Raw genomic sequence first — 21,240 nt, 5'->3', positions numbered from 1 at the left:
TGAAATTATGCACCGCTAATTTGGTGATTAACACAGAGCATACAAACTCTTTGACTATAGAAGCATCCTGCTGGTTACCTACTGAAAAGCTTTCAGGGTGAAGCAGCCATAGTGGCTAAAGCAGACCAACGTGGGCTGTTGGAAAAGCTCCACTGGCAAACAAAGCAAGAGATGTGAAGACAAGAGAGTAATCAATCTTTTACACAAGAAGTGTGCATGACAGCAAGACTAGCTGGCTAGCCTATTTTATTTGACTAATTAGTCTTGTTCCACACCAACTCAGCTATTTTCTCATGTCCTTGGTAATTCACACATTTCTCTAAATGTGTTGTCACTCAAAAAGCATTGTAACACTAGCTAACTTTTAACTAACATGACAGAAAACAAAACAACAGGATATTTGCGCTGAGGCTTATTTTACCAGTACAAAAAAAAAAAAAAAAGCGTATCAAACCACATAAAATGCTAGTTTTCACCAGTGCAGACACTATTTTGAGGAAACCTCTTTGAAGATCAACTCTGTGAAGGCAGTTTTCTATCAGCAGAAATCCATGTGAACAACTTCAATAAAGTCTAAGTCAAGGTGAAGACCTAATTTCATTTCATCTAGGTGTCCCGAGCAAACCCAGTTACAGCACAGATTAAATTCAGATCAAATGAAATTGGTATCATCAGCACTTCCAAAAATGCCTCTGGACTACTTGCATTGGCTCCGACCCCCACGCATCAAACCACAATAACTCAGTTTGTGTCTCTCCAAGTGAGCTGTGAAGGATTGTTCTCAAATTAATCACAGAGTTACAGTTGATGTTACACTCATAAAGTAGCATGACTGTTTCGGGCTGGTACCGGCCGCTCGTACGGACACGCAATCAGAGCCATCTAGTAAATCAACCAATAATTTTGAATTCATTCTCGAACAATGTCTCTTTGTCATCAAATGACTGGAACTTTGGAATACTGCATCTTGCCTACACAATAAAAACCCACAACACAACAGCAGATCAGAGCCCAGTTCAACAGCACACAAACAGGCCACGGCTCTCCCAGGCTACACCGACGTCCTGTAGATTGGCCTCTGCAACCAATCTACATAGCTGCTCTACACGACTAGAAAACGAGGTGGAAACACTCCCTTCGAGCTCTCCATGTGATTGGACAGACAAAGAAGGGGCACGGGTTTCTCTCAAGAGGGTTGGCTTTGCTTTGGGGAAGTGAGGCCGTGTGGAGTATGTAAACACGGATCGTAGCCCGTCATGAGGCGGGCTGCTTGCTTGGAGCGTCTCGGTTCCAGAAAGAGCGGAGGACCGTCAAACACAAATAAGCACATGCCTCTGCAGCCAACCCACATGGCCAAATATAGCGTACAGACAGTCCTGTGGAAAAATGCACATGAACTTACTCCCATATTCACCCTTTTTGCGATTTGCAAATTCCAAATGCAACAATGATTCTCAAGTTTACGTATGCCTGCTCCCAAAGTCACTCACCCTGACTGCCCTGCATCCAAATATATGACAGCACAGAGAACAAGCAGAAATGGAAAAAAAAAAAAAAAAAAAAAAAAAAAAAAAAAGTCAGGTCACATGAGAGTTTCGAAATATCATTTCATCAATTTCTCCATGACAGACCAAATAATCATCTCTTACCAGCCTGTCACAACACACCTTAGTGCTCACATCATAGCTTAGGCAACAGTATTATAGACAAGCCAGCAGCTCTTTATCTCACCAGCTGCGGTATTTAACATAAATACCAACAGCAGTCCTGTCATAAGACTACATTCCTTCTTTTCCACTCTTGCTATTCGCCATTGTGTAAAGCTGCAGATCTGGAAATCAACAGACCAAAGGCACCTGAGAAGTGTAATATATACAGTACACTCACTCCCTGATTGTACAGCACCCGAAGGTACGGCTGAATCCCTCTCCTAATTCATCCTTTGACACTTTGTGGCCAAGCTGTAATCTCAGGAGTGAGATGGAGGAAAAGTGGAGGATTTAGAAGCTGTGGTGGATTGTGATAAGTGTTAAAGTCTGTTTAAGCAAGAGGCAATCAGGCAAGATATTGGTGATCAAGAACACTCTGTTTAATGCTATCATCCATAATGGCTTGGCTTATTGCAGAAACTGATTATATTCCATTTATCTGACTGAGGATGTTGTATAAGTGCTAATACCATCACTCTTCTATAAATCTCACTCCCAAGCAGCAAAACACATTATGAGAGGAGATTTAACAGTGGAATGAACGTAACTCAACAAAGGCAGCTTTTACATTCACGTATACTGTCGGTGTACACGTGCATTTTGAAATACATTTTCCTGTAATGCCTTACAGCGTGCTGAAATAGTGATTTCCCAGAGTTTGGTGAGACAGAGGGCCCTCAGTGGTGGTGAGTGTGATCAAGGCTCTCAGATTCAGGTTCTGGTATTAGCAGAGCTAATCACTGAGGAATGTCCTTATGCAAACACAGAGCTCCAATATTACTATAAATGAGGATCAGCCAAAGACTGAGCTTCACACTCTGGTGTTCTGCTTGTCTACACATGTTGAACAGAAAGGGTTAGGAAAAGAGGCAAATCTCTGGCCCTGAAAAGTCTTTAAAAATAAAAAAGAGCCCCGCCCATCAAAATAAATCTCAGTTAAAAAAAAAACATCTCTCAACTTGGCATTAACTTCAACACTTTCACTGCTTTCACAATTAAGGTCTCTGCCTGCCTTGTTGGATTTGGTAGAGATCTCAGGAGCAATCCCTGATCTGGTTGCTGTACTTCACCAAAACCTTTTGAGCCCCTGTAGGTGTGAGAGGGGACTACGAACTAAACTTTTAGCAGTTCACCATGTTTCATTAACAGCGTATGTTTTTTTTTTTGTAGAAGTCGTCTACAGAAAAAAATGGTTTTAAACTTGTATGCTGTAATACTACGAGTGGCCGCTGGGAACACGAGTCAACATGGTCAACAGCAACACGTACTGACGACTTCAAACAAAAAACAAAACAAAGAGTCAGCACATCCTCAAACTAATCTTGAGATGCATGCTGATTCCACGCCCTAATCGTGTAATTATTAACTTCATTATCTTTATATGTATTGTTTCACATTTAATTTGCCGGCGGTGTCGTGATTAAGTTCTTTACAAGTGTCCCTTGAACTGAGTGTTGACAATACACAACATCTGGCGTATACATTATTCTAAATAAATCTGACTTTCGGTCATTGAGAACATACAGACTTTGACTCACAATGTTGTATTGAAAAGAAGTTCATCCTCTTTGGCAAACACAGGAAGTGACTTCCTCTGGATTACAGCCAGCCTAATGTGCGAGGGTTAAAGGTCCAGCGAAGCAGCCCGCATCTAGTAAAAGTGTGACACTTGTTTGTGGTGTCCTGACAGCCTCCTCAGTGCTCTGCCCATTTAAGCCATTTGTTGGTGACTCTGAACTGTAACAGTATTAGCAATCTGCTTAAATGTGCCTTATAATCTTCATTTATGTTACATTTGGTTTGAAAACACCATAATGTCTGCCAGCCAAGCCTGAAGGGGTGCTACTATATTCTTCTTATACATTATTAAGAGAAATTATCTGTTTAGTAGTAAGACAAACTAAATAGTTAAATCTCCTGAATGTTAAAGGGTTTGCTTTAACTTGTGTTTATCCCTGTGTTTTGTAAAGTGCATTTTATGAAAAGTTACCTGGAATACAAGTGTTGGAGCAAACAATTCACCAATAACCTCTGAACTGGTCTCAGCCAAACACTTCTCCTCACTTTGGTTTCCCTTTTGAGGTGTGAGATCTCTCGAAGTCCTTTCGTTAGCTTTGGTTGGTGACTGAATTAAAAACGACCGGCGCCATAAACTTGCTGTGTAAAAATGTAATGTTGTTAAATGAGTGTGATCAGTGGATGGAGAGGGGGATTTTTGGTGCGAGGTTACCCAACTGTCAATGTAATGGGTGGAGGAGACAGCCTGGGTGGGGTGAGACGGACAACCTCCGTCATCTCCTTGTCATGTCAAGAGTTGCACTCTTTAAAACTGGTCAAGTAACAGCAAGTTGTGTCCTCGTTTACACTCCTAGTTTATACTGGGTGGCTCCAAACGTGCTCAGCCTCCCTCTTGTGTGTGTGTGTGTGTGTGTGTGTGTGTGTGTGTGGGTGGGTGGGGTGGGGGGACCCCCTGCTGTGGGGTCTACTGTGTACCAGCTGCAGTAAAGATGTGAATCGAGGGTTTCCTCCGTGGGTGTGATCTAAACAACTTTAATAAACTCTCTCTTACCCGACTATTCCCTCCGAGTAGTTCCTGTCTTTCCATGGCGTGCCCGTGTAAGCGCCATAAACTCCCATGTTGGAGCCGCTGCCACTGTTCAAGAGGCTGGCATTGAATCCGAAAGTGCTGGCTTTGTTGTCTCTTTTTCTTTTGTTGGGGTGTCCGTCCGTGAGTCCCCTCCACAGCACGGCGACCCCGCCGCCCTGCTGCTGCTGCCCCCCTCCGCCGACACCGCCCCTGCCAGGGGCTCGGTTGTTGTGGTTGCTGTTGGTTTCCAGCGGCAGAAAGTCCCGCTGTTCCATGAATTCTCCGTTCCCCGTGGAGGCCGACATGCCCCGCGTCTTGGCTTCGCCGCTGCCGGCGTCCCCGTCCGGCGCCCCGTCCCCTCCGGTGAGGACGACCCCCGGCGCCCCGTTCGCCTTCAGGCTCGACGTGTTCTGAAATCCGGCGGCGCAGCTGTTATTGACGTGCAAATACCCGAGCCCTTGCGTCGTCTCCCAAATCTGCATCCACAGGTTGTTGGCGGGTCCGCGTTGTTCTGGTTGAAACCAGGCGATTCTCGGATCCATCAAACCCCCCCGACCCCGCCACCGAGCGACGCTCAAGCTCGTGTGCTAGCAGCTAGCCAGGTCGCTAAGCTAACGCTAGCTCGCCTGCCGTAGCCTCGTTGTAGCCGCCGCTGCTAGCTCGGAGGTTTTCTGTCCCCGGTTAAAAACACGGTCCTCCGCGGGGACGACACGCACGCTCACACGCGCCAAACGTCAGCCGCATTCATCCGCGGGGAAATAAGACCAAAAAAAAAAAAAAAGAAGAAGAAGAAGCGGCGACGGCGGGTGAAGTAATTTAAAAAAAATGTTTAAAAAAATAAAAAACAAGCCCCCGGTAGCTTGAAGCCGAAGTAGCGGGTAGACAGGAACGTGCTGCCGTTGCTCGTCTCCGACCCTCTCCGACTGATCGTGGGTCCGTCAATGGCGGAGCGTAGGGTGAGACTGCGCGTGCGCGGAGCGAGTGAAAGGAAAAGAAAAAAAAAAAAAGAAAAGGGGAGGGGGGAAGGGGAGGAGGGGGAGGGGGGGGAGCGTTGTTACGCAACAGACAATTAGTTTTTGTTACATAACAAGATTTGATTTATTATTCCCATCAAGGTGTAATGACACATGTATAAAAAGGGGTAAAAACCCCGGTTTAGTTTTCGGCTCGGTGCTGCTCCCGTTAAACCACACGGATTTTGCGGTGAGAGGATAATCACTTGAAAGTAAACTCGCGTTAAAGCGTAGTTTTTACGAGACGGTAATAAAAGAATAAACAACCACAACGCTGATATTCATTTTTGATTAGTGCTGGAGAGAAAACCATTTCCAATATCAATTCATCAGTTTATCATTTTCTCAGTTAATCTATTCACGATTTAAAAACAATATATTAAGTTCCAATTTGTGGATTTCTAACATTCACGCAAGGTAATATTATTTAATTTGAGAGGCTGGAAACCCAACATTGTTTTGAGCATATGTGATTTCAGCTAATTAAAAATAAATCAAACCTTGGTCGTTCTTTTTAGATAATGCAGTTATGGTGGAAATCAAAAGTACTGATGTACTGATCCTTATTCTGTATTGTTTGGTGTTTTCATAGTGTGTAAACTCTGTCAAATTAACTTAAGGGATTTGTGTAGTGATAACAAAATTCAGTATCAAACCTAAATTCCACTACAATTATAATTCGACGACAACAGCATCTGGTAAGTGATATAAATATGCCTGAAGCATACTAGTCCAGAAACTGTTGATTTAATGCAAAAGACAACAAACATTTTAGGAAATCAAGATTTATTTCCAAAAAATTCTTTCATAGCCTGGTGATCTTACCAATACCTTCCAGAAAAATGTCAGAAATCCAGAGAAGAGCTGAAGAGCTACAGAAAGCATGATGAGCCGTGGATCAGGTGCAAAATAAATGACACTATTTCAGATCGGCGGTGCTAAAAAAAAAACAGGACTGCCAGTTGTAGCAGAATTTTTGGATGCTGAATAATCAACATATTTTTGTATTTCGTCAATTATTTTATGATGTTTTTAACTGAAAGTTGGGTGATGTTCACAAATTGAACAGCCAACTTGCAGCAAAAACACACTCAAATGTCTGTTCAAAGTTAGCGGATTTCTTTCATAGAAAAATTAAGATTGCAGGGTACAATATTCATAAAACAAGATCTTCCTAGAATCCTTATTCTAACTTTGAATCCACTTTGAAAAGATCAGCCTCCTTTCAGCAGAGCGGCAAACATCAATGTTGAGGTATAAAATTAAGGTTAGTCAAGTGTCGACACCGGATTCTCTGAAAACTGTAAATGTGAGTAGTGAATACTTACAAAGTGTGAAAATGGTTTTGAGTTGAATGTAGAAAAGAAGAAACTATCTTTAACTGCAACACGCACGCAGTAAATAATAATTATTAGATTCAACCTTTGTCTTCACAACAAATAAACTTTCACATCACCAAGTTAAAACAGTAAACCATTATTTAGAGAATATAAATACTTGATGGTTTCACAACCATATTCTGTCTGATGCTAAGCATAGCTGTCCAAACCGTACAGGTTCAACTGATTACAATATGAAGTACAGAAAGTCATTTTTTCACCACCTTCTCCAGATAACCAATAAATCTTCTCAGGTTCACTTTGATGTTATCCAGCACGCACAGCTGCTGAGGGCAGTACTTGCCTCTTCCGTCTTTACGCATCTAAAAGAAAAACATAAAGCCATTGTTATTTAAAAGGGGGAGAAAAATCCCACAGAAATACATGCATTTGGAAACTACAATGGAAAAAAATAATGACGAATCACGAAGAGCAGTGATCACAGTAAAGATCAATTCATCTCGGGTACCTTTGCCTTAAAGACAGGTTGAAGTGCCTTCAGTGCAGGCAGCAGATGGATGTTTTTAGCAGCCGTCTCCGCCTCCTCTCCATCAGCAAAAACATCAACCAAAGCGTCGAGGGCTTCCCCGTTTACAACTAGGTCGGTGTCCCTTGTGGCGACTTGAAGTAAGGCGTTTCCAATCATCTGTGGGGGCAGAGGTTCTTAGAGGACAAATATTCCACAAGAAGAAGAAGAAGAAGAAGAAAAAAAGAGGGAGAGAGAGAAAGAAACGATACCTGAAGGGTTTCCGCGGTGCCCTTCTCTTTGGCTAATGTGCTGCCAGTGATGCCCAGAATGGCGACGGCGTTGACCCTCACACTGACAACGTCGCAGCGGGTGGCTGCTTCGCTCAGGCTCATCAGCTGCTGGGGGGTCATACACTGCACAAAAACAAAAACACAACAAGCAAATATTGAGCCTCCCAAAATAAACACGGTCAAAAGTGATAAGTGTGAACTAGCAGTGGGTTTCAAAGTTTGACAGAAATACAAAGTCTAGCTGCTGTGATGCAGCGCTCTATTTATCCAGTCAAAGAACATGGAAACTAAACTAACAGTGGCCCTTCACCAGCTGTACTCATGAAGTTCAGCCTGCTGGATATGGTGAGTAGTATTCAGCCTTGTATAATGTCATCTGTGGCAGCACGGAAGTTTGAATGTTTTGGACATTTAGCCGGCAGAAAAATGAAACCGTTGAGTTGCATTGTGGGAAATACAGGACGGAGCTTTGATCTCAACTCGTGGATAAAAGTCAGGATGTCTCAACCTCAGCTGCACAGATTTTGGCCTCTTTTTATTTGTTTTCTTAAATCGCCGTAAGTGATGCCGTTTTTAAACGGCGGTGTCTTCAGTACCTGAGAGATGTTTTTGGAGGCAATCGTCTGGAGAAGAGACCTCATGGCACTGATGACGGCCTCCAGGAACTCCTCTTCCTTGGGCATCTCTGAAAAGGAACATTTTATATGCTAAACTCTATGTGTAGTATCATGATTGGATGTTCTTGTGTCTTATTTGTTTGCTTTCGATAAATAACCAAACGTAAATTTGAAATGTGTTATATTCCAACAACATGGCATTGATGCGAGACCTGCGGCACCGAAGACCAGCGTGGACAGGTGCTGTGCTGCTCCCTGCAGGGCTGCGGCGCCGCCCAGACACTCTGCATCCATGGCGGAGAGGATGCTGTGGAGGCACGTCAGCGCCCGCGACTGAACGCGCTGCATCCTAAAGAAAGACAAGACTTTTTTTTTTTATTCAAGAGGGTATCACTGTGTCAGGGTGAAAATGGACACCGTGGACCGTGAACTTTAAGAGAAGAGGAGAAGTGAGGAGGATTTACTTTTTTATCAGGCCTTTCCAGGAGGGACTCTGATGGCACACATCCACGGCTTCTTTTCTGGGGAACTCGGTCTTTTTGAGAACCTTAAATTGAGAGAGAAAAAGTGTTTAAAGTGGTTGCATACGTGCTTTTAGATCAAAGAGAGATCTCTATTAAACTGACACAGGTAAGTAGTTCAAATGGCTCTGCCTGGGGGAGAAGATGGCTGAGGCGCACTGCATAATCAAAACCATATTTCATGTTGGTAATTACAGTAATATATGTCAAAATGACACTTTAATTACATTAGCGTTTGTAAGCTTTCTTAACAGCGTGATGAACTATAACTGTTGACTGAGGGGAGGTGTGACTGAGGACTTTTATTTGCCTTTTCTGGTATGTTGTGGTTGATCAAGGCCCCTTGAACCTCAGCCGACAAACACAGCGGAGACATGAGGTTGGACACTCCGTCACAAAGACCATCAGGACCCATGTCGCTTTCGTCGCTGCTCGATTCCTCCTCCCACTCGTCGTCAGAAGGGTCTAAACGCACACACAGAGAGTGAGAGAGAGAGAGAGAGAGAGAGAGAGAGAGAGAGAGAGAGAGAGGGAGGGAGAGGGAGGGAGGGAGAGAGCGAGAGAGAGAGAGAGAGAGAGAGAGAGAGAGGGAGGGAGCGGGGAGAGAGAGAGAGAGAGAGAGGGAGGGAGAGGGAGGGAGCGGGAGAGAGAGAGAGAGAGAGGGAGGGAGCGGGAGGGAGCGGGAGAGAGAGAGAGAGGGGGGGGGAGAGGGGGAGAGAGCTGATTAGAAAAACAATGACGATCAACACAAGGCATTTCTAGGCACTCAAATGAACTCTTTTCATGTATTTCCTGCCGTAATAGCCTTTCTGATAGACCAAACACATACTTGGCGGCTGTGTCACAGGAAATAAATTTGATGAAAAAGGGCCTGGGGTTCAGCACTGCTGTCCGTGCCCACAATGCTCACCGTCAGAGCAGCACATGTTGACGATGATCTCTAAGGACGTTTGTTGGGCTGTCAGCAAGGCCGTTGCCTCCCTCAGCTCCTCCTTGCCCCTCTGGACACCAAAACAAGCAGCCATGTGAGTCAACATCCTACTAAAACAATGACTGTTAGCACTATTATCACCCAGCCTGGCTTCGGCTGCCCCGCCACAGAGGGGAGATTCAATCCTGCAGATGTACTCGGATATGTCTGGCTGGACTTTTTCTTTTTTTTTTTACCCGTGATGTGAGTGAAAACCTGCTTCAGAGGGAAAGTTACACTGACTCCAGCTGTGTCTGTGTGTTTAGTGGTATCATGACAGGGAAACGCATGCCATAGCTGAATGTTTACACGTACACACTATAAAAAGCCAAGCCTATATCCAGATAGGCTCATTGTGTAACCCACAATATTAGAGGGCTTTTTGGGACATCACCATGAATGTCACCCTCGATCTTGGGGCTCTGGCTGTGACTCAGCTGAGAGGGACAGCTCTGTCTCGCCGGGGTCAGCGTGGTGGGGGCCAGAAGCCGGTCCCCAGCTGAACCTTGCTGCATGTCTCCAATCTGCTCCCACGAAACCCGACAGTTCGTCTGCCCTGTCAGTCTGGCTCACGCTGCAGAATGACTCGCTTCACCTTTTCACCTGGCATTACTGTGCGCCTCCATAATAAAAAAAAAAAGTGGATCGCTTGTAGTCGACTAAATTGAATCATCAGTTGGAGACACCTCAGTCTTTTTTTTTAAAAAGCTACACATAAACTTAAGCGAAGGAAGAGTTGGGTATTGGAAGTGCACGGGGGTCGACGAGGGCAAACCGCAACACTATGCTTATGTAGGTCAAGGGTCTGGGTGGCGGGGTGGATGGGGACTCCATGATTCACCCTGACGTCCAAGCAGTCAGCCCTCGAGGCAGAGCCGCAGGCAGTGCAGCACTTAGGTGGGGGACACCAGCTTGCCTGGTCAGGAGTGAGGAGGAGGTGTTTGACAGCAGCACCTATCTGACAAAGGCAACCATAGGTCACCACCGGCCGCAGTCTCCATCTGGGGAGGTCTGTAGGAGGTGAAGGGAGGACCCAGGCAGCGGCTGACTTGCGAGCCACACAGAAGCCACAGAGAGAGTAAGGTGCGGATTTTTTTAAATACCAGACAGTATTTATGAAAAAAAAAAAAAGAAGAAGAAAGGAATGAATAGTCGACTATTCGTACATCCATGCAAGTCAACATCCTACTCGGAGCAAAGACCGATTGGAGTGGGATAATCGCTTCCTCTCACAGCCCCAAAAAGGGAAACAAGAACAAAGAAAGTACAGAATTGAAATACTAACTCAGCATCATCCATTAAATACTGGAAGGAGAGATCACAGTTAAAGCCTTCATCTCTGAGTGTCTTCAGCGTGACAACAAGAGATGCCACTTACAGGCAGGAGGTCGGAGAAGTCGTTATCAACCTTCCGAGCTGTCCCGTTTCTCCTCCGTTTAGGTGCTTCCTCCTCATCGTCCATCTCCTCCGCCGCGAGCTCTCCCGCCGCCTGGTCCTCCGTGTCGGTCGCAGCCGGTGCGTTTCTGAGGCGAACCTCTTCGGCTTGTCTGAGTTCGGGGATCAGCGTGCCTGCGTCCAGATCCAGGCACTGGGACAAGGCGGCCACCACGCCGTTGAGGGTCTGGGCCTGGCGGGCGGTGGGCAGACTGCTCTTCAGGTTCCACAACGTACCTGATCGATGCAACAGTTGGAGCTCATTTTAAAATCATCACACTCACAGTATTTATTAGTGTGTCTTCGTATATTTGAAGCTACTGCTGTCCACGGACAACAAGTAAATGGGAACTGGGCTGCCCTTTTATTAAACACCTGGGTGGTTTACAGCTTTACAATTCTGACCTGTTATTCCTCCATTTGAACAATTCTGAAAACAAAGACATGAAGAGAGACAAACTGTACCTGCAGATAAAGTTTTGAGGAGAGTGTGCGCCGTGCCGGTCTCAGATGACAGCAGCACGTTCTCCAGGGCTCCCAGCACAGCAGTGTTCATGCTACACAGCAGCTCTGGGTTGTCCTCAGTCACAGTGTGCAGACAGTGGGCTGGGGAACACAGAGGAGAGTCTGCCAGTTAAAGACAGTTTTCTCTTAACTGTGAAACCAGATTAGTTAGAGGTCAGGTCTGATTAGATCCTGCTAACCACGATAACAATTCAAACTCTTTGTAATGTTCAGGAATATAACCAATAACAGACCACATGCGTTCATACTCATCAGCTTTAATCTTTCTTGTCCTAACTTTATTTTCTTGTTTCTCTCACTTGTGTCCGGACCTTAAATCTGAGGCTGGAGAAGCAGTTTAGCTTAAAGACTGGAAGCAGGGGGGAAACAGGTAGCCATCTCGGTCCAAGGGTAACCAAGTCCATCTGGTAGCACCTCTAAAACTCAGTATTTAATACATAATATCTTCTTTTTAATTGGGATAAAAAACTGAGGGGTAAAATGACACATTATGGCTTTGCATTCTTCCTGGAGTCTTCAAGTCTTCAGCTAAGCTAATCTGCATGGTAGCTCAACCATCATACTGATCATACAGATGGAACAGGAATGGAGGCAGGATATTTTACAGGTTAAAGATAAACCTGATTGTTCAAAATGACTTCAGTGCACTGAAAGTGAACTTCACTGGGAATTTAATAATTAGAAATACTTTTTTTTTTTTTTAAACACACAAATGGATATATTTCTTAATTACCCAAAGTACCTTTTTCTGCGTGATGTTCTGTAAAAAAGTTCTCATACGGGACAATATTTAAGCCTATCCCGATTCATCTGTGATTGGTCAATATTGGCCAATAAAAACTGGCCAACTGATAAATCAATCAGGCTCTAATAAAAACAAATATTTTTCTTTCCCACAGGAAACAGCATAAGCATGAGAGAGGAGTTTAAATCAAAAAAATGTCTAAGACGTACCAGCAGATGTGGCCAGCTCCATGTTGTGTGGGTGTCTCTCCAGACACTGGACAACCACATCCACGAGACCGGATTTGTTGAACACAGACAGCGCCTGGCTGCTGCTCTCACTGGCAGGACAACAGGGAGTGAGCGATGGATGAAAGACAAGCAATTAATACACAGCATACTTGGGTCAATAAAGAGGGTTTAATGTCAGAAACCACGTAAAAAAAAAAAACTAAATTCAGGCTAAGATATTGTTACCCAGATACCTTGTAGCATTTTTGGCTGCTATGCAGCCACCAGAAAAGGACTGGTGAGGGCAACGATGAAAACAAGAACAACTTCCTGGCTCACCATAGATTCCAGAGTAGGTTGACAGCCTCATTGGCTACATCCTCCACTGCATTCTTCTGGTCTTTCATCGACACAACGGCGCTTTCAAACCCAGCACAGCACTAGAAAGAAAACACCACTGTGAGAGAACACATATTAAACTGAACGCAGTCACATACTCTTTAAAGCTCAGGACACATATTGTCCACGCCCAGAGGTCAACAGTGAGTTTGAATTTGACGTCTGGAGTCCATTTGTTTGTGTGTGTGTGTGTGTGTGTGTGTGTGTGTGTGTGTGGCTGTTTTTACAAATTCACTAATACCTTTGCTCTGGGATTAGACCTAATTGCTGAGGATATCATAGCTTGCGGTTGCTGTAACAGCTGCTGATGAAGAGGAACTGAAGTGATGGGGTGAGCTAAAAGTGGCGGCGGAGTCTCACCTCTCTAAGCAGTGCTGTCAGGGGAGTCATGACGTCGTGCTTCGCCATGTCCTCGCACACCTCCTGACCGCCGCATGCACTCAGATTCCTGTCAGGGAGAGGAGAGGCAGCCCCAGACACACTCATCAGTCACTCGGAGGAGATTCACCGGCTCATCCCCTGCTGTTTTTGTGTGCGTGTGCGCAGCTGTCACATTTTGATATCGCGTACGTGAAACACGATTAGAGAAGTGAATGTGGTATAAAGGATTATGTGATGAACCTCATTATTGCTGAGCTGTGACTTCTTCGATAAAAACGCTTCTTTGTCGCATTTTAGAACCATTTAGGGATCATTCAGCCGGAGGCAAACAGAAAACAATCAACATGCAAATATGATCCCTTTTCTACATCGACAAACATTTTAAAAAGAATCAAATGTGAAGCTGCAAACATCATGAAAACAAAGCATGAGCCGTCATTGAGATCCAAACAGCACCTTCGCTCTCCTTACAATGATATTGTACCATGGCGCCCCCTGTAGAAGTGATACAACAAACACCCATACTACTGGACAATACTGCACTTAGTGTAACATTGATTGTAGTGCAAGATCAAAAAAAGCATAACTAAAACAAACAGGACTTTTAGTGCTGTATACCACTGATCAGCCACAACATGAAAACCACCGGCAGTTGAAGTGACTTTCATCGATTATCTTGTTACGATGGCTCCTGTCGAGGGGTGAGATTCATCAGGCAGCAAGTGAAGTCAGTTTTTGAAGTTGATGTGTAGGCAGCAGGAAAAATCTTAATGCTGACTGTGATAGAAAAGTGTCAGGACACACGGTGCAGCGCACCTTGGTGGGGCTGCATAGCAACAGTCAGAGTTCCCGTGGTGACCCCTGTCCACTACGGAAAGCTGCAGTAAGAACTAGACCACGGAGAAATGGAAGAAGGTGGCATGAATTGTGGTTTTCTTTTACATTAGGTGTACATCCGGGTGTGTATGCGTCGTTTACCCGACGAAGAGATGGCATAAGGATGCAATATGGAAAGAAGGCAAGCGGGTGGAGGCTGTGTGAAGGTCTGCTAGTAAACTTCGGGTCCTGGCTTTTTATATTGATGCTACTTTGACCGAGACCTTAAAGGATCTGCTGCCAGCCTCTTTGTGCCGGATACCACAGGACACCTTCAGAGGTCTTGTTGAGTCCTGGCATCGACGGGTCGTAGCTGTTTTGGTGGCATGATTTTAACATTGTGGCTGATCATGTACCTCTTTCCACAGTTTGGTATCACTCAGTGTCCAGGTAGGATAGTACTACTGTCTTTGTCGGCTCTTGTAGGAAATAGACTTTAAGGCTCTACACATTAATAGTGTCCCCATACAAGTGTTCTCACTCATTTTCCTGATTAGATTCTTTCTGAAGTGAAGTACAAACTGTGCTGTGACTTACAGCCTACCTGCCTCCAGTTGCACCTGTTCATTGGAGCAACCCGCATTTATATTATTCTTATAGAAACAGGAACAAGATCACCTGAGTATAATGCAGTTGTTTTCAACTCTTTCTCACCCTGCTTACTTTCCCTCCGTATATCCTCCCTTTTACAGATTGACCTGTTGAGTGATCGATCTCCCGCTCCTTTGTGTCTCTTGAAAGTTGAGTCACAAACTTGTTGTTGTGCAGGGCCTTATTCCACTCAGCATCTGTCGCGATATCAGCAGCAGGAACTTGGACCGCTCTTTTAAAATGCAGTCCATGTGTGATGTCAAACAACAAGGACCCAGATTTGTTGTTGCCGCTCACCCACCTTCCCACTGTACCTCACCTGAGCGCTCCGGCTGCGGTCTCTCTGACGGGCAGGCTGCTGTCCAGCAGCATGGGGCCCAGGCGTCTCACTGCATCCCTCTGGAGGAAACCTGGGATGGTTTGGCTCTGCTGCACGACCCGAGAGATGCTGGCACATGCAAACTCTCGCACATCTGCACTGGGACTCTGTAACTATGGAAATATGTAGAAAGAAAAACACACATGACAACTGATCTTTCCTAGCTGCACTCCAACATTGAATGAGGGGATATAAAATCTATAAACAGATGACAACCGGTCAGAATCAGGTGAACTTTCTAGGGGGTTGTTGTTGTTGTTTTTTTGCATCAGGACAAACTCCTTGTAAGTGGAAAAACTCATTTGGCAACACGCGAAAGTCTGATTTACACCTAACATCAATAAATGTACAGGATTCAGCAATAATTCCTGAGACATTTTCAAAATAAAAGCCTTAAAACATAAGTAACTCATTCGAGTCAGTCATTTTAGTGAGAACATAGTTTAAGAATATGTTCCTACTTTCTCCAGCAACTCTGCAGCTGGACCATCCTCATCATCGTGGTCTTCCTCCTCAGCGTCCGCTTCTTTCACAGCGTTCATCGGCAGTCCGACCGCGTTGAACTGCGGACGCTTGAATTTAGTGGTTTTACTTTTCCCCATTTCAACCCTTATTAAAGTGCGAGCTCCGCATGTATCGTGATGTTTCTACGTTTTCCCGGCGTGTACACGCGGTCAATCCTCAGACGCACTCCTGCTCCAGCCTGTTGTGAGGGCCATGTGGTCGGTGACACTGTGCCGTAAAGTGTACGTTGCTAACGGAAAGCGGTGACGCTGTCGCAAAAAGCACGGGAGACGGTACAACACGGCTGTCTAACATATAACAGACAGATCAAAGAGATTCACGTGTGATGAGAGAAATGAAGAAGAGATATTTTCCCACCTGGTGTATTTATTAGGTGAATAACTTTAAAAAATAGAAACATTTAGATAAAATACATGCTCAACACCAGAAACAGAAATAAACGCATTTTAACTCTCACTGAATGTGTAAAATATATCAAAAGATCTTGTGGGCAGATCAGCAGCTTCAACACAGCCACACTGTTAAAAGGCCCCATCAGTTCATTTCTTTGTTGCTTGTTTCAGTCGTGATGACAAACATCTGCGGCGGTGCTGTTCGGACCACCCAAAGGACTGAAGACCCTGTGATCAGTGGCTGCGGACACGTGAACAGGTACGCAGCGGCTCAATCACAGCGCACAAGTTCGCAGTTATTGGATGTTCGGTCGGGGTTTGAGGATAAGTTTGCCCGTCTGTAAAAAGATGACAACAACACAAGTGTTAAAAAAAAAAATCTTGACAGAGATGCAAGTTGTTTGCAAAGACTCCAAGACACAACATCAGAAGAGATCCGTGGACTCACGTCGTCACAGGACATGTTGTATTCTGCTAAAACTGTGCGGCAGCGGGCAGCGATACTGAAAGGGGAAAAGGTCAAGGATGTTACTGATGGAAAAAAAAGATGTCTCTTCCTCTTGTTTGCATTGTGGCTCTGGAAAGTCTCTTTGTGAAGTAGGCTCCGAAAAGTTTCCTTTGTTTTCTGTCTTATTTGCAAGTGATTCTTTCCGCATCTAATTGACGACTCCCCGGTGTCCTTATCTTGTGAAATACAACCAACTCAGTATTACCATACGAAAGCAGATAAAAAGGGAATGGGAGTGACTGTCAACTGTTTGATCTGCTGGACACCTCTCTTTGAGGGTGTACATGTATTTTGCTCCCTCTTGCAAGAATAAATGTCCGATATGTTTGATTTTTTAACCAAGCCTCCGAGTAATTTTTCCAACAGTTCCCCAGTGACATAAACAGGAGTTATTGATGTCCATGTAACTGTGTGACCTTTAAGCACAACGACGACCTGCGAGACATTCACGGAAACAGACAAAGGATACATCGACGGTGCCACGACTCGTTTGTGTATCCCAGCAAAGAAGAGAGCTATTAGAGTAACGCAGCTGATGGTGAAGAAGGGGTGATTCCACAGCGATGAAAAGAAAGACACCTGCAGACCGAGGGAACAAAGCTAGATCAGTGTCAATGACAAAAGGTTGGGTGGAGGAGGTGTCCGCACACTTGGATCCATACAGTATACCACTTTATTCATGTTTTGGTCCATCAGATCTTTATTAGGAGGTCTGGTTGAACTTGAACATCTTAATTCAAGTTATATTGAAGCGCTTTCATTAGTTTGACAGTAATCAGATCAGTGTTGAGTTCTGCTGTGAACTTTTCTTCTTCAGGACCTTTTAGCTTTAGTTGAAAACATTCGTTAGTAATTAAACGTAGTAAGTGACGTGAATTTAATGAAATTTCTTATGACGTTTTGACCCGTTTAACCAGTCATTCGTGACCCATTACATTTCAAACGTAACGTCGGCTGAAGAGCACAATGAAGAGGTCTCTCTGCGAGTCCAGTTTTCCATTGAAGCGAGAACTCGACAAGCTTTTGGGTGAAAACGTACCTTCTGTGTGTCAGGATCTATTAACCAGTTCCACGCCCCGGTGGCCGTGCAGACAGACACCACTATCAGGATCACTGCAACGAGACGTGGGGACGAAACCCCAGAGTTTAACATTGATGGCAGGTTACAGATCACACTTTTGAGAGTTTGGTGTCGTGATGATGTTTGAAGTCAGCAGAGAGGAAGGGGGGGGGGAGAAAAAAAAACACCAAGTTAAGTACAGGTCAGCTGCACGTCCTCTCTGCCCGGTGACTTACTTCTCCACCGGCCTGTGGCAGGTTGTAAACAGGAGACATACTCTGTCAGTCTTCTCTCAAAGGCCTTCAGGTCTGAAAAGATGGGACACATTAACAGACGGAGTATCTTGGATGACAACGATTCTTGACATGCTGCGTGTCGTGTGTCCGAGAGGAGCTCAAAGAAACACACTCAGCCTTTCACTTTAAAGATCAAGGTGTCACGTTGACTGTCAGTCCGGCTAGCGCACATGCTAAGTGTTGCGAGCAAACTAGCCGGCAAACGTTACGGGGTCGCCCGTCTTTATCACCGTAACTGAAGACGTGTGTTTGAGTTTCCTTTTGTGACGACGGCCGCACGGACAGAACAAACCGGAGGCCACTCCAAAAAGGTGATAAATGCAGTTGTTTCGTGTGTTTGGTTACCTTCGGCCTGCTCCAGGGAGTTCATGTCTGAGCCTACTACAGCCGCGTCCCCTCCGCTGACGGACAGGCCTGCAGGCCAATCCACATTGGCTGTGCGTTTAGCCATAATCCGATTGGGTGGTGACCAACTAAAGGGCGGGGCGAACTTTCAAGTCCCGCCCTCTAACCTCCTCATTAGGGGGCGCTGTGTCCAAGGAGTGTCCCAGAAGTCCCTTTTAGCAACGACACGACTATTTTACAACAAAATACACAAATAAAAGAAAAATATTTGAGAGTAAAGCGGGAACAATTATATAAAAGTACTTAAAAATACAAATGCAGGTAAAAAAAAATGCAGTTTTACTGTAAATCTATTTTACACTGACAGCTCAGTCTGTTAAACATTTGACCGAACCATCGATGTGAGCCATCATTTCATTTGTTTAAAACCATAAACATACTTTTCATAAAGATATTTGGAAATTACATCTTTTTTTTTTTTCTTTTTTTTTTTTTTACAGTTAATAATGCCTCAGGGTGTTTTACCAAACATTCATTGTGACGTTTTACTTTATTTCTTCACATTTTCAAATTTTCATCACACTTGATAAAGTTAATTTTGGTCTGTTCATATTGTCATTACAATATACATATTGTCAAGCTCTGCAAGCTTCCACCTGGCTTGTATTTTGAAGTTCCAACTCTGGACCTGCAAAAGTGAATAAAATGAAACACACTGAGGGTGTAATTTTATTTCTCTTGAGTCATAGAATTGTATAATTTTCATTGTACAAAACACAAAATTCAATGCATTTCTCTTTTTCATAAAATAGAGGATTCATCAACAAGCTGTTTTACCTGGTCAGCCATGCAATCAGCGCAAGTTCTGACATTATTTCAGAAAAGGATAAGTGTTGTTTTCTAGATCGTGTAGTTGGCTTTTTTGTTTACAACCTGCAGTTTGTTCGGCAGCTTGATGTTGAACTGATCCTTCAGAATTTGCTCGATCTCCTCGTCTGTTATGTCCCTCATGTCTAAGACATCAACACCTTCCTCAGGTTTGTAGGTGACCTCACTGTAGGTCCAGCCGATCAGCGCTTTGAATCCTGTTGGTGTCTGCAAAGAGCAGATGGACTTGTTGGTGAACAGAGAGGTGGGGTTCGTTTGAAGAGTGTGGTTCACCTCAAAGAAATGCTTTGCCTCACGAGGCTCCAGCGTGAAGCAGTAGATGAGCTTTGTCTCCTTCCTGTTCACCAGACTTGATTTGGCAAATTCTGGATTGACAACCTCTGGTTTTCTACCGGTCTTCTCCAGCACCCACATGTCCCCTCTGTCTATGAGACGAAACACACCCGCTGCCTGAGGTTGGTCCTTTCCAGAGACGAGCTCCAGGGGCTCCCGCACTTGGGATGACACCCCAAAACTTACATCTGCTATATAAGCCTTCCCATCAATGATGACCCGGTTAATCAGATGAGAGTCAAGGGGGCCAAAGTCGTTGAGGATACTGTTAAAAACCCTGGAGCTCAGTGTTGTAGTGTCATAGCCCATCTCTCTCAGCACCCAGCCAAACAGGAAGTTGTTCTCAAGGCACCAACCTCCACGGCTGCTCCTCACTACCTTATTGAAGACCACCTGCAGGTCCATGACGATCCTCTCACCACAGTGAACGCTGAGGTTCTCAAATGGGATCGACATGATGTACTTTTTGTGGATCAGCTTCAGAGTTGGGAGATCCAGTTTATCATAGGAGCCATGGAAACCAATTCTTTGAAAGTACTCCTCCAAATTCATCTTGCCTGTAAAATGCAGATCACTTATTGAAAAAATCAGATCAATCTACTTGTTTCACAGTTGCACTTAGTTTTGCAAAGTCATCTCAGTAAAGCTTTATAAGGAACGCCTGTAGCTTGTCTTGCTCGAGTCTGGTATGGACACGGCTGGCGTCAGATGTCAGAAATGTTCAAGCTTGAGAATGAAAAAAAATGCAACAAGAAATATGTAGCAGAGGTTTTAAACTTACCTATCCAATACAAGCAATCAATGTCTGAGGAGTGTTTCCGTGGAGGAAAAACAAAAGAAAACGGAACTGAACTCTTTATTCCTGGTGAACTCTAAGCTACAAAATGGGCTGAGCTTTTATCAGCCAGTAAAGCCTGTTCATGTTAGTTGATAATTTGCCTGACCACATGATACATCAGTGCTGGAGCTGACGCACCACGGCTGTCTCACTGAGGGAAAGAGTTCACAGGGAACGGACAGATAACACACGCACGTGACAACAAACATTTGTTGACTGTCACAGATTTCCCTGAAGCTGTACCATTAAAGGGAGACTAAATACCTTTTTTAAAGAAGAAATTAAATGTTTCCTCTCACAAGAGAAACGTAGAATTCAGAAGCAACAAAACACACCTTTCCCCAATTAAATACACGAAAACATTTTGCAGCTCCAGCTGTCTGTGGTCTGGCATGAGCAGATAGCTTATGGTGGCTAACAGTAGCTCTTGTCAGTCAACTTTAAATAGATTGTGGTGTTTATCGCACATTAAACAGTCAGTTCACTGATTGTATGATTGTGTACTTGTGCTATATTTTAATATTTACCATCATCTCCACCTGTTGCAACAATGTCCACGCTTATGTAGTTTCACTTTACTGTATATCAAGGCTAGACAGATAGTTTATTGATCCTCAAAGGGAAATCGCAGTAATATTTGATATTGTCGTAGAATCTGTGCACTAGTTATGTTGTAGTTTGTCTTACTGCTGATTTCACATTAAGATTTTCATAAAATGAAAAAGAGTTCAACAGGATTATGTGTTTTGCCCCACCAGCGTCAGTCCCATGGTGCCACTGAGCGCCACCATCACACTCCCCACACCACGGTTAAAGCTTACGTCGTCCAGGAAGCTGAAGCAGCTCTCTTGTTCTGTGCCTTCCATCGAATGAGATAACGTGACCACAAAAGAAACTGTTGGAACCCTGTGAGCCAAGTCGGGTTTGGCGGTCTGTATGTGTTCAAAGAGAGTCTGAGACC

At 44.4% G+C, this 21,240-nt stretch overlaps 4 protein-coding genes across 4 annotated transcripts in view; all 4 read right to left on the bottom strand.

Annotated features, from left to right (window-relative positions):
* The window catches only part of tent4b (terminal nucleotidyltransferase 4B), a 22,701-nt gene extending 17,477 nt beyond the window's left edge, over positions 1–5,224 (bottom strand). Inside the window, exon 1 of the mRNA XM_069174183.1 lies at positions 4,279–5,224. Coding sequence (XP_069030284.1) covers positions 4,279–4,838 — 560 coding nt within the window. The 5' untranslated portion in view covers positions 4,839–5,224. The remainder of the gene's footprint in view (positions 1–4,278) is intronic.
* Positions 5,225–6,074: 850 nt separating this feature from the next.
* On the bottom strand, positions 6,075–15,814 carry heatr3 (HEAT repeat containing 3). Its single transcript, XM_069174271.1, has 15 exons — positions 15,556–15,814; positions 15,035–15,207; positions 13,228–13,315; positions 12,808–12,908; positions 12,469–12,578; positions 11,455–11,595; positions 10,934–11,226; positions 9,496–9,586; positions 8,896–9,050; positions 8,529–8,611; positions 8,277–8,413; positions 8,044–8,132; positions 7,427–7,570; positions 7,158–7,334; positions 6,075–7,011 (listed from the first exon to the last, which is right to left on the bottom strand). Exons 1-15 carry the CDS (start codon positions 15,694–15,696, stop codon positions 6,898–6,900), a joined length of 2,037 nt encoding a protein of 678 aa, XP_069030372.1. The 5' UTR covers positions 15,697–15,814; the 3' UTR covers positions 6,075–6,897.
* A 153-nt stretch (positions 15,815–15,967) lies between these two features.
* Positions 15,968–18,538, bottom strand: cnep1r1 (CTD nuclear envelope phosphatase 1 regulatory subunit 1). The gene is made up of 6 exons (XM_069174251.1): positions 18,221–18,538; positions 17,816–17,887; positions 17,559–17,632; positions 16,989–17,098; positions 16,460–16,514; positions 15,968–16,349 (listed from the first exon to the last, which is right to left on the bottom strand). The coding sequence occupies exons 1-6, from the start codon at positions 18,324–18,326 to the stop codon at positions 16,308–16,310; spliced, it is 459 nt and encodes a 152-aa protein (XP_069030352.1). The 5' UTR covers positions 18,327–18,538; the 3' UTR covers positions 15,968–16,307.
* A 213-nt stretch (positions 18,539–18,751) lies between these two features.
* Positions 18,752–20,300, bottom strand: LOC138213255 (arylamine N-acetyltransferase, pineal gland isozyme NAT-10-like). The gene is made up of 2 exons (XM_069174250.1): positions 20,223–20,300; positions 18,752–19,998 (listed from the first exon to the last, which is right to left on the bottom strand). The coding sequence occupies exon 2, from the start codon at positions 19,991–19,993 to the stop codon at positions 19,121–19,123; it is 873 nt and encodes a 290-aa protein (XP_069030351.1). The 5' UTR covers positions 19,994–19,998; positions 20,223–20,300; the 3' UTR covers positions 18,752–19,120.
* Between the last annotated feature and the right edge of the window lie 940 nt (positions 20,301–21,240).

The sequence above is a fragment of the Embiotoca jacksoni genome, unplaced genomic scaffold (genome assembly GCF_022577435.1).
Source record: "Embiotoca jacksoni isolate LCO1_2020_lvr unplaced genomic scaffold, fEmbJac1.0.p SCAF_6, whole genome shotgun sequence".
NCBI classification, from domain to species: Eukaryota; Metazoa; Chordata; class Actinopteri; family Embiotocidae; genus Embiotoca; species Embiotoca jacksoni.
This window is presented reverse-complemented; position numbering and strand designations above follow the sequence as displayed.